This window comes from Bison bison, unplaced genomic scaffold, assembly GCF_000754665.1.
Source record: "Bison bison bison isolate TAMUID 2011002044 unplaced genomic scaffold, Bison_UMD1.0 scf7180017864317, whole genome shotgun sequence".
In the NCBI taxonomy this organism is placed as follows: domain Eukaryota; kingdom Metazoa; phylum Chordata; class Mammalia; order Artiodactyla; family Bovidae; genus Bison; species Bison bison.
In genome coordinates this window covers 4,852,174-4,867,416 of record NW_011494889.1, presented here as the reverse complement: position 1 = coordinate 4,867,416, position 15,243 = coordinate 4,852,174, and the positions used below count along the sequence as shown (strand labels likewise).

Below are 15,243 nucleotides of genomic sequence, written 5' to 3'. Positions count from 1 at the left end.
GATATAAAAGATGGTGGAAATGTTACTTAAGTTAGTCATCTATAAAGAGAAACACGACTATTAGTGGACATTTTGCCCTAATTTTAAGCATATTTGTGAAAGGACCATCAGATTAAGTTTCATGTTACTTTATACTGAAGTTGAACTTCAGCTGGATGAATGACAAAACTGTTGGATTTGCGTTTTTAAAATGTTTCCAGAGCACACCTTCTGTGTGTCATTCTTTTAGTACCTCAATATTCAGTGTTACTAAACCACTGGTATTTTTATAGGCCTTCATTTTTGCCATTTTTCCTAGAGTAGGTTTGTTTTATAGAAAAGGACAATAACAAGGTACCTTAAGGTTCATAGCAGAAACAATAAAAGTGGAAAGGTTGCAACTGATACCCTGTCTCTCTTGAGCTTTCCTCTGCTGCATCGTAAGCATGTCACTGGCACCTCACAGGGTGGCTCCCGTGAGTGGATGTTGAAATGCTAGCACTGACTGTTTCCATTTTAAATTTTTTATTTTGTTAGAGAAAAAAAAAAAGGTAAAGCATTTGCTTTAAACAAATAACACAATAAGAATTACATGGACTTTGCAACTTTGATATATGAACCAAAATGGCAGTGGTGGTATTTGAAGGCAGCCAGCCTGCCAACTTTCAATGTGTGATTCTTTAAACTGTATGAGTTGGAGTTTTTCAAGACATATATTAGCGCATGTTTTCCTGATTGCTAGCTTGGGCCCTGCATTAATTGTGTTGTCGTAACCTTCTCTCAGGTACCAGCCAGCCCCAACACCCCTTCTGGTCTGAAAAGTTTGGGGCCATGGAGGAGCCGTTCAGAAGGCTGAACCTGCACCCCACCTGTCTAGGTGTCTGTACCTTTCAAAGCATTCCGTAGCTCATTCTCCTACATTGGGCCCCAGAATCATTCAGTATTAGATGGAGAACTTTCCCCCCAGCGTTCCCAAGTTAAATCGCCTCACGCAGGCCGCGATGGTCGCGGACGCCATGGTTAGGACTCGCGCTGCTTTGTCCGTGAGGCGGGGAGGCTGCCTGTGACCAGAATGGGAACGTGCGAGTGGCACCTTTGGTGTCAGAACAGTAGAAGGAGTACTTGAGAAGAACATGCTTTTAAGCGACTCTCTTCTCAACAGGCTGAGTCAGCTTTTGAGTTTTCCTAAGGAAATAAAAATGTCAGACAGTAAAACCTTTGCTTCAGTTATCTGCAGATGTCCATGTAATTCTGCGTTTCATTGTCACTTCTAACCATATAACTTTCACTTACTGTTCTCACAACAACAGAAAATTCTTATTTACTGATAAGTATTTCGGTGAGTATAAGGATAAGCACTTACGTTTGATTGGCCTGAGGTCTATTTCTGTTAAGGCTTTAGCACCTTTGTGGGTGGGAGGTATTATATAATTTGTTTTGTGTTCTGTATCACTATAGACTAAACAACTTTATTTCTTGAGATTAGGGTGAAAAATAGACCTCTCTGTCGAAAATCAGTTTCTCTCTGGATGAAGAATTTTTCTTTCTCTTTTGATCTTAGAACCCTCGGCCTCAGGAAAGTCGGACAGCATTCAGTGGCTCCGTCAGTATTCCGTCTATCACCAAATCCCGCCCTGAACCCGGTCGCTCCATGAGCGCCAGCAGTGGCCTATCAGCAAGTAAGTAGCCTGGGCTGCAGGAGACACATCCAGAGCAAAGCGGCAGCCATGCACTCACGCATCACCAGGTGTCAGTGTCTCCAAGCTGGCTGGGTAACGCCTTAAGTGCAGGTGTTACAGAAGTTGTCATGGGGTCCCTCTAGAGGTCACAGTCCATCTGGGAGCCAGACAGGTAATACTACAAAACGTGATAAGTGCCCAACCTCCCAAATCACCATTTAGAACATTGGGGAAGAGACCCTGCCTAGGACCACAGTTTTCAGATTGTCCCCTTTGCTGTTCAGTCAAAACAGCCCATCTCAGTTTTTTAAGATTGGGGTTGTTTGAGTGTAATTTTTCTCTGAAAGGAATTTTCCCAAACTTAAAAAGTGTAAATCACAGAGGTGAGGTTCTATAAATGATCACTAGGATGGAGGAAAGGAGCCCAGGAAGAACGTACTAAGCACTAGGCAGCCCCGTCAGACACCGTCCTTCTGACATTTTATTCTCTGTGTATTGAGAGCTCAGTTCCCACAAGACCCCCATAAGGTAGAATTCATTTTCTTATTTACAAATGAAGAAAACTGAAACTCCGACAAGATAACTTGCTTAAGGTCACACAGGTTAGTAAGCAGAGCAGGAGAACTCTATGGTGGTTTGGGTTTTTTATTCAGAATGACAAAATTTTTAAAACAGTAACTCCACATTATGGCTTTTTGTTAAATTGAGGACTATACTAGGTGTGGAATTGGAAGAGAAATCTTAAAAAAATTATTTATGCCTTCAATTAGGTTATAATCTAAAACAGAGAAGATCAGCAACGAAAAAGTAAAGAGTGCCTATCCAAAGAAACACATCAACAAATGAAAATCAGCACATGTCTAGCGACAGACACCTCTAGAAACAGGATGGAGTGTTGGGAGGGAGCACATCTCCTAGGGAGTGAGGCTCAGTCAGTGGTTCTCAACCTGAGATGCATTCTAGAATCATCAGAAGGGCTTTTTAAAAGTTAAGTTGGGAACTCTGCTTTTGTTGGTCTGGGACTGTTGGTCAGGGGCCCAGGCACTGGTATTTTTAAAGCTCCATAGTATAATATGCAGTGTACACCAGCACTGGTAACTTCTGCAGTAAGTAGATTATGGTGACACATTTGAGGGGCTCAGGAAAGAAACTGGAAGGAAGCTGTCAGATCACCAAGGACAGGGCTTCAGCAGGCAGGCTCCTGTGCAGTCTATGAAGACATCTGAATGTGGGTGATCATTAAGTACATATCCTTTGACCAGTCACCTCTTGACATTTCATTGAATCCTGAATGTAACATAACTCAATTTTAGGGATTTGTTAAACCAGCAGGAACTCGAAACCATCAATACCTTGTAGTTGTGCTAAAGCCTCAACACAGCCTCAGTCTTTCTTGAATGGTGATCCTAATATTGAAGCTCAACAGAATTAAAACATGTTTAGGTTAAAAACTAAAAAACAGTAGGGAGTGCTAACAGTTGAACATATATAGGTGCTAACAGTACCCCAATATTTCTGAGAATTTTCTGGTCATCCCCTTTCCTCCTCTGGGTGGTTGCCAATCCTCTTTTGATGTGTCCCAACTCTAAAATCAAAGCAGAGGGTGAATTTAAAGAAACACACCTTGTTTTTTATCTGGGGTGTTTTGCCCTGTGGAATGAAAATGCTTCTGTTACGTTCCTTTGTGTCTTTAATGAAAATTCTCTAGAAGCTAAGTGACAGCTCTGCATCATCAGGTGGCATGGTCTTCATTTCTCTGAGATCGGTTCTCCTAGACTTCATCGTTCAGCATGTGTGCTTTGAACATCTGCTCCTTCCCCCGTTCTTGTCAGGGGCCTCCAGAGGCAAGGACCATCCATTAAAAGAATGGCAGGCACATAATTCCAACCTAATGTCCAGATGCTATGAAAGACGTGATGAGAAGTACTGTAGGAGCCCCAGGGAGCAGGAAAGACTCACTGAGACAGTAGCACGTGGGTGGAGACTTGAGGCATTGATTCTGCGGAATCGCCTAGCAAGCAGGGCAGCCCGGGCACAGCCAGTGAGAGCAGGACCTGGCGGCCTGGCAAGTGCTGCCCACTCATCCAGCAGCCCCGGTGGCTGGGCCACAGGGTGGCCTTCAGTGTAGCCGGACTCACTGTCCATCAGTTTGCTTTAAGCAGGAAGGAGGGCTCCTCACCTCACTGTCTGTTTACTGTCTAGAGGGTTGTCCCCTTCTACATGTGTAAAGTTTTACCTGAACCGTCTGCTGTAGGGTCATCTGCACAGAATGGCAGTGCGTTAAAGAGAGAATTCTCTGGAGGCAGCTACAGTGCAAAGCGGCAGCCCATGCCCTCCCCATCGGAGGGCTCGCTGTCTTCGGGAGGCATGGACCAGGGAAGTGACGCCCCAGCACGGGACTATGACGGAGAGGTGAGTGCCTGTGGGGAGCAGCTCCACCTGAGAACGGGGTTCACTGGAGAGGTCCTTGAACCAGACAGGTGGATGTATTTCTTGAAGCCATTCTGCCGCCTGGACCGCAGCAGGAATCAGCCACATGTTCCAGCAGGGGTGGCAGAGCCAGTCACTTGGGTTGCGAGCTGCAGTTACCCTGGAGGTGTTCAGACTTCTAGCTTTCGTATGAAAATAGCCTACATTCCCAAAGACCTGCAGAAAGGACTTGGAGAATTTGTTGTATTCTGTGCCTCTTACTCAGCTCAGAAAAGGTGCTTTCTACCCACAGTAAAGAAGTTATGCATGCATGCTAAGTCGCTTCAGTCGTGTCCAACTCTCTGTCACCCTATATACCATACCCTGCCAGGGTCCTCTGTCCATGAAATTCTCCAGGCAAGAGTACTGGAGGGGGTTGCCATGCCCTCCTCCAGGGGATCTTCCCCAGGGAGGAGGAGCAAACCCAGGGAGCAAACCCAAGTCTCTTATGTCTCCTGCATTGGCAAATGGGTTGTAGAAAAGTCATGTCCAGTCATTGGCCAGGGTGGCTGGAGAGGACCCGTGGTGGCCTGAACCCCTCCTGACCCTCTGCTGCTCCCTGATGTCTTCCTCTGGCCTCCCAGGACTCTGATTCTCCGCGGCATTCCACGGCTTCCAACAGTTCCAACCTGAGCAGTCCTCCCAGCCCAGTGTCGCCCCGGAAGACCAAGAGCCTATCTCTGGAGAGCACAGACCGCGGGAGCTGGGACCCGTGAGCGGGAGCTGGGACCGTGAGCAGCCTCCACGCTCAGACACTCTGGGCTCCCCTCCACTGCCCCCCTCCTCTCACTGTCATCTCTTCCCCAACCTCTGCCTGAAGATGCCAGGGCCGACTGCAGTAGCAGGGCGGGGGTTCGGGAATTCTGCCTCTAGGACCTTCATCCACGCCCCCTTCGACTTAACAGCAACAACCATAAAGGCAGACTTTCATTGAGCAGCTTAGATGAATACTGATTTCATTTCATACACTTAGCGTTGCTTTCTATTTCACCCTTCCCCTAAAAAGGTAGCTTAAGTAGACAGATTCCACACATGTAAGTGATAAGAATAAGATTAGACAGACATTGTTTTCACAGTAGAGTCTCATGTAGCCCTGAGACAGCACGTGGGGCTCGCCAGTGGGTCCCGGGCGCGCGCCAAGCCCCTTCAGCACCACAGTGAATGTCGACCTGATCGTTGCCAGTAAATCCCTTATCACTAAAACAATGCATATTTTACTACAAAACAGAGTTTAAATAAATACACAAATGTAGAGGTTAAGTACTGAATGTATATAGTAAAAAGAAGCATCTTGTATTCAACAAAAAAATGGATGCATATATGAAAGATCATTTAATTTAAAGAACTGTGTTATTTCCTGTCTGTTTTCCACCTAAAAAATGAAAGGGTAGAAAGGCCTGGCACTGACGTGTAAAGAGGGAGGGCGGGAGGAGCAAGCATCCCCTTACCGCCAGCTCTCACGCTGGGTGGGGGAACCTGCGTCTCTCACACTGGACGCGGCACCTGCGAGCTTTAGGAGATGCTCCGAGGCTTTGGTTTCATCGGTTTGGAGTGTATACTGGGAACCAGACTTGTAACATTTAAAGCCTCTTCAGCAGCATCATTAAAAGGCAGATTTACTTCTATCCAAGACATTTCTATTTCTAGCAGTAGAATTTGAACCACACTTCTCATCTGTTATTATGTTTTGGTATCTTCTGCAGATGAATGTAGAAACGCAGTTTTGTCACCTTCTGGATCCCTTCCATCTGAAAGGACACAAGGAATGGCCATAAACAGGTTCAGCAGAGTGCTTTTTTCCCTTGGCTGGTCTGCTCCCCCCTTGCAGTGAGGCCTATGCCCCCAGCTGAGCCAGCTTCTCTTCAGAGAGGGAGCTGTTTTGAGGGGGTGTCAGCATCCTCAGATAAGCCTGGGAAAGGGGGTTAATTACCAAATAATGTAAAACCTCAAAGGCAAGGACTTGAACAGCCTTAACCAAATACTCTTTCCCACACGGAGTAGGAAGCGGACAGCTCATCCCTGCCGCACACAGGAAGTCAGCCCAGCGTGGCCTTCCTGAGCGGGTAAGCTTTGCCTCCCTCCTAGCTATATTGTGTTAGTCCCATATCCATTTGGATTCCTGCTGTTTTAATTGCCATAAGGAAAGAGATGCAGAATCAGGAATTTCTTTCTCCAGAGTCATTACACCAGTTAAGCACATGAGTAGAGAAAGATAGAAATAAAAATATCTGACGGTCATATAGAGAATCTGCCTCTCTCTTACTTTTTATCTAAATTTCCCTGAGAAGTACCAACAAATTTTCTGCTGTCTTTAAAATTCAGCTGAAATAGAAGACCGTTCCTGCCATTGCTTGTCCGCATCTTGGTGTGTAAGCACTGTCGTCTTACCCGCCCACCACCACCTGCACACGCGCGCGCACACACACACCCGCCGCAGCTCTTCCGCTTCCCACCGCAGGCCACAGGGAGCTGGACTATTCCCAGAGGATGCCACTCTCAGGAGCAGGTCACTGAGTTCAGGGAGGGAAGAAAGGGTCCTGTGTGGGCATTATATTGTGAAATATTACAGTAGAGAATTTTAAAATAATAACAGGTTTGGCATTTAAACATCCTGAACTTGGCGCTTGCTCAGATTTATGTTTAACTTGGATGGGCATAAATGACTGCACAATTCTAACCTTCTAAATCCTTTGCTTTTGGAAGAGAAGTGTTAGGTGGAAATACTTTTGTGCGTTTAGATTTCAAGAGTCAGACGTTGAGTCTGGTTACTGCCATGACTCCAGTCACTCCTTACGTTTGGCACTTCCCAGGAGGAGACGGAACCTGCCAGCCGGCTGCTGAGCGTCTGTGGCCCACTCCCCTTCAGACCTTCCCACCCTCTTCTTTCCTTTCCCCTCACCTCTTCCTGCCCGCCTTTTCTCCTCTGAGCAGAGGCAGATCCAGCTGAGATTCACTGGACTCCACACTAAGCCATTAGTTTATAGCTTTGACAACTAAGTTTCTGTTGCCTATAGGTGCTTATTTCTTTCAGATGCTTTTAGGATCAAAATAATAATCATACCTGAAGTCTGGTCACCAGTATAGTGAGTCATACCCTGTAGCCCCCCAACAGGGCAGATAAAGGGCTTGTCCTGGCTGTCGGGCTCACTGGGAAGTGTAATACTAACCCAGTAGATTATACTCCAGTAATCTGAAATGGTCTTAGCAGTAGCAAAAGAGCAGTCCCAAATGTGATTCGTATTCAATAGGAGGAGCCTTGGGGGAGAAACACTGCCAAGGGTGGTAATCTGGGAGATATTTTCCCAAGATAGTGATCATTCAACTGGGTTTATCCCCATTCTCCAATATGAAGCAGTTACCTTCAGAAGCTTCTTGAAAAGAATGATTTGGGAAATGGGGAATGGATTCTAGAGAAAAAACAGTGATCACTGAAATGGATCAGTAACAAAGATTACGGAACAGATGTGATGTTGCTGTCTGAATTCATCCTTTGTTTTCATGCAGGACATTCAAAGAAACGTATGTGGAAGCAAGAACTTATTTCTCAGTAGAAAGGAAAAATAAGAGGCATTTCTGGCGTAGTCTAGATGTGTTGATATTTGGTGCTATCTATATTCAGCCAATTTGTTGTCTACTCTTGAATTCTACTTTAATCTTGCTATGTGCTTTGGGTGTATAAAATTACATATATACATATACACACACACACATATATATATATATATATTTCTTTTTGCCAAAAACAGAAGCCTTCCTCCTTGTCAAACGATGCTGAAGCAACTTTTTTAGTTATGTATCTGCACACACACCCACACTTAGAGATTTCATCTGCTTTCTGAAGGAGCATAGTTTTAAGGCTGTGAAACACAACTAAAAAGGGCCCATCTATTTCATTTTCCAAGCAGAGCTTGTACCCAAGCTTCAGGGAAGAATCTGAAATCCCTGTTTTGTTTACAGCAACAATCTGTCATTCCCCAGCTGGTTCTCAGCCTCCCTCTGCCTTCCATATGGTTAGAGTCATGTCATTTTGTTTCTTAGTGGCCACATCTACTTCTGTGAAAGACCAGTTGCATTTCTACGGACTCTCAGGTATCGTTAAAGAAAAGCCAGAGTAGAGGTTGGCAGACATCCCTGACCCCCCAGGTAGAACAGGGCTGTTTACTGGCCTTTGTCACAAGCTCTGTGTTCTCCCAGCTCAGCGGAGCCCTGTCAAGCTCAGCATCCGCTCTCTGGACAGAGGGGCGTTCTCAGCAGCGGCCAGGCCTCACCACTGCTCCAGTCTGCTGGGCACAATTGGGAAGTGACCGGGCCCCCCACTCCCCTCCTCTCGCTGGCCCAGCCCCTGCATTCATTAGATAAGCCACATGGCATTTCACTGGGCCCATCTTAAAAACCTCTTTCCCTGTTATGACTTCATTATGACAAGTCCAGCGTTCTCTGCAGAGCCCTGCTCCTAAGGGGCCCTCGCTTCAGCTGGAGCTCTGCCTCAAGTCTCAGCGCTGGTCGGCAGGCCAGGCGCTCCTCTCCCTTCACAGGGACGACCGTTACACACACAAACCATTTCATTTATGGGGGGAAATTGATGAAAACAAATCAGCCTTGAAATTTCATGAAAACAAAATGACCTGCCTTTTTATTTGATAGTGTAATATCATTTATTTTATAAATTTTTTAGGGTTTTTTTCTCATTGTAATATTATTGTACAGTTTTGCATGGCCTGGGTGTAATCATTTTTTTGTTTAGAATATAATGCTGACAAATAAGTGTGTATGGAAGGGGAAAAGATAACTGCTTTGGCCTCTGATCACTCTTTATTTTGTTTGGTTTTACCCCCTCAGTGTCTTAGGGAACTTTATAAGGAGATTCTCTGCTACCAAACAATGGTGTGGATTCTTTTGCACAGAAATATTTAAGGTGGGACAGTCAAAAATGTAACAGGACTCCTCACCGATATTTTATGTTGGTATCACTTAATATTAACCAGACTCTGATGTATTGCAATAAAACAGGGAACTGTTAGAACTGAGTATTTTGTCTTTTTTCCCCTGATTAAGAAGTCTGAGGAATGACGAAAAGGTGACTGACTCTTCATCTCTCTGAACCCCGATTTCTGCCTGTCTCCCGCCTCAGCCAGCTTCCTCGTTACTGGAAGGATGGGGATAATCTGGGACTTTTTTTAGTTCCTTCCATAGCTCAGGTGAGAACAGTGTTTGACTCTCTTGAGGCTTTTGGCTCCCCTCTCTGGTCAGAACGTCCCTGGTGCCCAGTCTGCAAGGCCAGGCTTTGCCTGTGCATTTGTGGGCTGCCCTGCCTGTGTGCGCTTGCCACAAGGGAGCCCACCACACGAGGCCTGCCCCCCCTTCCCCAACCAGACTTCCCGACCCGTGCCACCGCCGACTGAACGCGGCGACTGCTTGCTCGTCCATCTCCTACCTGCAGAGCAGCAGCAGACACGGCCCACAACTTGTGCTTGAGTTAGAACGTCAGAGCTGAGGACACTCAGGAAGCCTGGGTGGTCTTAACAAAGGAGATCTTAAATTGGCTGCAGCTAAATAATTATTCCAAGACCCCTCCCCATTCCATTTCGCATGTAATGGACATTTCTGTTACCTGTTGGTTCACTGTTTGAAACCACGCTTTAGAGGCAGTAGTTGTGCATAGGTTGGCAAACGTCTGTAAAGGACCAGTGAAGAAATACTTTCGGCTTTGCAAGACTAGTCTCCTGCTCTGACTCAGCTCTGCCATCTTTCTCTGATGATGAATATGGGCTAAGCCTTCTGGGTTCAGGTACCAAGAGCCTCGTGGTGGGAACAGGGCCAAACCTTGCAGAAGCATCTGAGGCAGGAAAGGGTGTGGCACTGACCTCGGGCTCATCACCATGAGCTTAGAAGCCTTTGCAAGTGAAATAATTAATGCCAGAATGCTAGGGTTTTTTTGTTTTGTTTTGTTTTTTTAATTGAAACAAGTAAATCAGACAATTACAAGAATTGTACGAATATTAACACAGCCTGAAATGACCCCTTGGGTCCAAGCAGGTGATATGTGCACATCAAGGCCCCGGCCCGCCCCCCCGCACACCAGTCTTGGAGCCCAGGGACAGCGCGTGTGGCCCTCTCTCCTTCTGTGGCTCCTGTCCTCCCCATAGGAGGCGGCAGTTCTCTGGAAACCTCTGGTTCTCAAGAAAGCCTCTAGCAACCAGCCAGAGTGCAAGTGTGGGTGGACCTGGCTTGGCAAAGTAGTACTTGTTGGCACTGCTCAGCTCAGCACTTCTAGATCCAGGCCGGAGAGGAAAAGACAAAAAATACAAATCTCATTCTAGAAACACACACACACACAAACCTGATATTACACATTCAATAAAATCCAAAAAGGCTTTTCTGGTTTTGGTGTTTTGTTTTTGTTTTTGGTGGCAGGATTCAAAGGAAGAACTCTTATCTTCTGGCTAACGTTCACATTAGCAAAAAACCCCTGTTACAAAAAGGAAGAGGAAATAAAATTGTCTTTTTATCGAGAGTCATTTCAGAGGATTACTAAACAATAAGCAGATTCTGACAGACAGTAGTGGGGCTGCATTTTCATCCTTGCTCCTCTCACCACACAGCCACTTAGCAAGAAAACCGTGTATAAGCGCGGGCAACGGGCTCCGAGCAGCATCCCCCCATCAGCCCGGCCACCCTCTCCCACCGGGCGAAGTTTAAATGCAGAGCGGGCACCACCAGCTTCCTACTAGTTTCAGCGGCTCAAGGACCGAGGCCGGAGGGTCCTGCTACTGCTGCTCGGCCTGCCTCCTGCAGTAGTTGCTGTAGGCCTCCTCGAACATGGCCTTGCAGGGGAACCGGGCCTTCAGCTTGGAGCAGATGAGGAAGGAGCCGCCCATCTTCCTGTGCAGGGAGTAGGTCTCCTCCGGCGGCGGGACGAGCCGGTGCTTCAGCATGATGGGGATCAGGTTGTGGATCTTCTCGGTGGTGCTCTGGGTCCCAAAGTCAAAGGGCTCCTCCGAGGCAAAGGCCTCCCCCAGGATGAGGATGGCATCTAAGTGGGCGTCTTCCATGGCCTGGAGGAAGACGGAGGGGAGACTGAAGAGCCTGGGGGCTTCAAGCCCAGGGCTCCTCCCACACACACCCCCCCAGGGGCTAGACTGAGCACTCCCTGAGGGCAGGGCGGGTAGTGAGTGCTTCACCCAGATTGAATCATGGTAAGTGGGGGCATGAACTCAAACCACTTAATGTGTGACCTTTCTTCCAGGTAAGAAGAAAGGGAGCTTGGCAGGTCTGTGGCAGAACGCCAGGTGTGACCCAGCCTGAGGGCACTCAAATCCAGAGGTTTTATAAAACACCTGTCAATCTCGAAAGAGCCACAGGCCTGAGCTGAGCTGAGCCTCTGCACTCCTTGTAGGTGGTAGACCCGAGACCACCAGGAGGTCTGCGCCCTTCCCCACTGTCGGGAGAGGAGAGTGCTGCTATCTGGCGACAGGACACCAAGACGGTCACCCCTTCATTTAAGGGGCTACTAAGATCTCTTCCAGCGTGCCCCTCACCCCTCCCCCAGTGAGGCCACAGGAAGTGGGGGCTGGGCTTTGCCATCCCACCTGCTCGCCCAGGCCCTGAGCGCCCGCGACGAGCCCAATGACTAGGATCTCGACGTGGGCTGGGGTGGGACACAAGGGCTTCATGACCAGCCCTGGTATTCTGAGGACCTCGGCCCACCGGCTGGGGGAGGGCCTGCCCGACCTGCCCTACCAGCTCTGATTCCATCCACTTACAAACTGAGATACCCTTCAGATTTCACAGGGAAAGCAGTCCACGTCCCAGCCTTCCCACAAACACCAAAGTGGGCCCGGGGGCTGCATGTGGCTCAGCAGGCCTGGTGCACCTCCAGAGTCAAGAGAGCTCACCTTGACCTCATAGCCGGTAAGGAACTTCATCTCTATGGATTTCTTCAGTACAGCCTCCCTGTCCTGGTTAGCAGCAGCCCTGATGATCTGGACAGAGGCACCATGGGTGGCACGTAGAGAGGAGATCCTGGGGGTCCAGGGGGCTGGCACCAGCCCCTCCCCCCACATGCCAGCACATCCACTTTGACCCTTTACTTGGGCTTCCCTGGTGGCTCAGACAGTAAAGGATCTGCCTGCGGTTCAGTCCCTGAGTTGGGAAGATCCCCTGGAGAAGGGAATGGCTACCCACTCTAGTATTCTCACCCAGAGAATCCCATGGACAGAGGAGCCTGGGGGGCTACAGTCCATGGCCTCGCAAAGTCATACACAACTGACTTTTACTTTCCTCTGCACCTGAGGCGGCTGTGACCTCCTCCACTGTCACCAAACACCGGGGACAGACAGGGACATCAGGATAGGAGTCCACCCTCCCTCCAAGCCCCAGAAGATCACCGGCCAAGGCCAGCCCCCCACCTCCCCTCTACCTGGATGTAGAGGTCGGTGAAGGATCTGTCAAATTCCCGAGTTGCCCCGAAGTCCAGAAGAGCCACCTGGGGATGGGCGATACCGGGGAAGGTTTGCCTCAATGGGGTAGAGGGACAGGGCAACGGGGGGCTGAGACCCCCAGATCTCGGAGCCTGGTCCAGCGGAGCTCAGGGTCCCTGTGGGAGCCCCCGGGTGCTCACCTTGTGCAGCTCAGGGTCATAAAAGAAGTTGGACCAGTTGGGGTCTGTCTGCATGAACTGGAATTCGAACAGCTCCCGCAGGCACAGTACCAGGATGTTGTAGCAGATCTGGGGGCCGAGTGGGTCCAGTCACACCACGCCAGGCTGCCTGGCCCCCACTAGACCTGGATCTGGAAGCCTGACCCCTGCTTTCCTCTCATCACCCACCCCATCCCACCTCCCGCCCACAGCCAACTTTGATTCCAGGTATATCGCCGGGTGGGGGGACGACGAAGCGCTCTTGTCCCACCCCCCACAGGGAGTGCTGGGGACTCCAGGGTCCCCAAGTGACACACCTCGTTTCGGATCTCCTGGCTCAGCCCCTCGGCCTGGTCCAGGGGGAAGCCGGACACCAGCTCCGTGGTCAGCACGTGGGGGCTGCAGAGCTCGTCCACGATCTCGGGCACGTAGAAGAAGGGGTGGTCCTTCAGTAGCTCCCTGGCAGGGTCGAGAGGTCACACCCTGTTCACCCTGATCCTCCCACGCCCACCCTGGAGATGACATGCAGGACAGCGAGGGGCTGAAGCCTCCGGGCTGAGGGCCCTGCCTCCAGCTGGTGGGGGACGGGGCTCTGACCCCAGGCCCCAACCACGGTCTTCCGCCCCTCGGAGCCGGAGGGCCAAAGAGCCACCTCTTCTGTCCCCGCAGCGGGAGCAGCGGGCGCGGGCCCGAGGCTGGAGACGCACCTGAACCTGCGGGCGCAAGCGGCCTCCCGCTGGTAGTCGCACTCGAGGGCCAGCTCCCGCCGCAGCACGTCGATCAGGTGCTCAGGGAACAGGCCTGGGCAGGGGAGCAGGCTGTCGGTGGCCAGGGGCTCCCGCGTCAGCACCCCACCCCCACGCCTGCCCTGCCCAGCAGCAGCCTCAGACCTTCCGGAAGCATGTTGCTCATGTTCAGCACAGTCATGAGGTTGTTGACGTCACTGTTGATGCTCTGGGCCACGCCAGGGTACTGCAGGGAGCATGGGGGCACCGGGCACTCAGAGCACAGCCCTGCGGGCCCCACCCTCCTGCCGCCCATCAGCTTCCCAGCTGTGTCTCTCCCAGACCCCACACCTTCAGGGCAGAGCCAAGACCCCACGATGCTGCTGTAAGCCCCGAGCCCACCATGACCCTCTTGCACTCCACCTGCCGCACCCCCACGCCCATACAGAAACAGCCGCCCCACCCCTCCAGCTCAGGCCCCCAGGCAGACCATCACTTGCCCCCTGTCCCCACCCCGCTCAAACCAAGCTTGCTGGGAGGCTATTATCCTTCCCAGTCACTCCGCAAATACTTCTCCGCACCCAGTGCTGATCTGGTGTTAGGGACAGAGGCGATGAGACACGCACTCTGCCCCGGGCGCAGGTACACACAGGGCATGTGGGTGCAGAGGCCCCCACACCGCAGGCCCCGGCTCTGCCCTGAGCAGCTCCCGAAGACATGAGCACGCCCCTGGGCGCCTACCTGGATCTTCATGGCCACCTCGCGGCCCCCCTTCAAGCGGGCCAGGTGCACCTGCCCGATGGAGGCGGCTGCGAAGGGCCGCTCCTCGAAGTACTCCAGCTTGTCCCGCCAGTTGGGGCCCAGGTCGTTGTTGAGAGTTTTCTGGAGAGAGAGGCCAGGGAGGGGCTGTGAGCACAGCTGGGGACACCCTGCGGAGCCCCCCATCCCCACCCACAGGGCTGCCGCGCCCCAGCCAAGAAGCCCCGACCTCACCATCATCTGCTTCAGCGGCATGAAGTCCGCACTCTGCCTGACCCGATCGAAGATCTTGGCCAGATGGGGGTTGATGAAGGCGTCGTCTGGAAGGCAGCAGAGCAGACAGCAGAACGCTGACCTCTCGGAAGGAGGGTGCACAGGCCACCTCCATCACCCTGCCCAGTGCAGCCTCCTCAGAGGAGGCCCAGTGCTGCTCCACCCTTCCATACACTGAACCCCGGTTCAGAGAAGCCAAGGCACAGGCCCAGCCTCAGGTTCCTCCTGCTTGAGGGGAACTGGCTTTGCTCCCACTCAGGACACCAGCCTCTCAGCTGCTCCGCCCGGGGGCCCCCATCAGAAGGCCTGAGGCTCCCCTGCATTCAGGCTCCACTCTCAGCACTACACCGAGCCCGCCTCCTGCTCAGCCACAGCGTCCTCCCCAGCCTTCCTTCCCTGGGCCACACCCGGCATGCCCCGATGTCACGCCACTGCAGCCCATGAGCTCCCCCACAGCACCCTCGGTCCATCAGCCTGACTCTCACCAATTTTTGAGATGCCAGGAATTTTGGATATGCCAGAACACTCAGAAGAAGCCAAAGAACAACAACCGGGGGCTCTTATTTAAGACTCTGTTTTTTAAACATCCCAGGTTGGTTAACAGCAAGGACGCAAAACAAGAGAAGCCAGTGAGCAGAAAACCTCCCTCCCTACTCATCCCCAGTGGGGCCGAAACACACACCCTCCCTCTGCTCCCTACCCCACACTGCACCCCCCCACC

General features: G+C 50.8%; 2 protein-coding genes across 7 annotated transcripts in view; one reads left to right on the top strand and one right to left on the bottom strand.

Moving 5' to 3' along the window:
• Window positions 1-9,147, top strand: part of CDC42BPA (CDC42 binding protein kinase alpha (DMPK-like)) — a 298,104-nt gene extending 288,957 nt beyond the window's left edge. For all 6 annotated transcript variants that reach the window (XM_010852881.1, XM_010852884.1, XM_010852883.1 and 3 more), the window contains 3 exons: window positions 1,541-1,658; window positions 3,913-4,070; window positions 4,712-9,147. In XM_010852881.1, the coding sequence (XP_010851183.1) occupies window positions 1,541-1,658; window positions 3,913-4,070; window positions 4,712-4,843 (408 nt within the window). In that variant the 3' untranslated portion in view covers window positions 4,844-9,147. The remainder of the gene's footprint in view (window positions 1-1,540; window positions 1,659-3,912; window positions 4,071-4,711) is intronic.
• Window positions 9,148-10,057: 910 nt separating this feature from the next.
• The window catches only part of ADCK3 (aarF domain containing kinase 3), a 24,769-nt gene continuing 19,583 nt past the window's right edge, over window positions 10,058-15,243 (bottom strand). The window contains exons 6-14 of the mRNA XM_010852940.1: window positions 14,484-14,636; window positions 14,232-14,372; window positions 13,656-13,737; window positions 13,473-13,566; window positions 13,083-13,224; window positions 12,748-12,855; window positions 12,547-12,612; window positions 12,023-12,109; window positions 10,058-11,182 (exon numbers count right to left, since the gene is read on the bottom strand). Coding sequence (XP_010851242.1) covers window positions 10,895-11,182; window positions 12,023-12,109; window positions 12,547-12,612; window positions 12,748-12,855; window positions 13,083-13,224; window positions 13,473-13,566; window positions 13,656-13,737; window positions 14,232-14,372; window positions 14,484-14,636 — 1,161 coding nt within the window. The 3' untranslated portion in view covers window positions 10,058-10,894. The remainder of the gene's footprint in view (window positions 11,183-12,022; window positions 12,110-12,546; window positions 12,613-12,747; window positions 12,856-13,082; window positions 13,225-13,472; window positions 13,567-13,655; window positions 13,738-14,231; window positions 14,373-14,483; window positions 14,637-15,243) is intronic.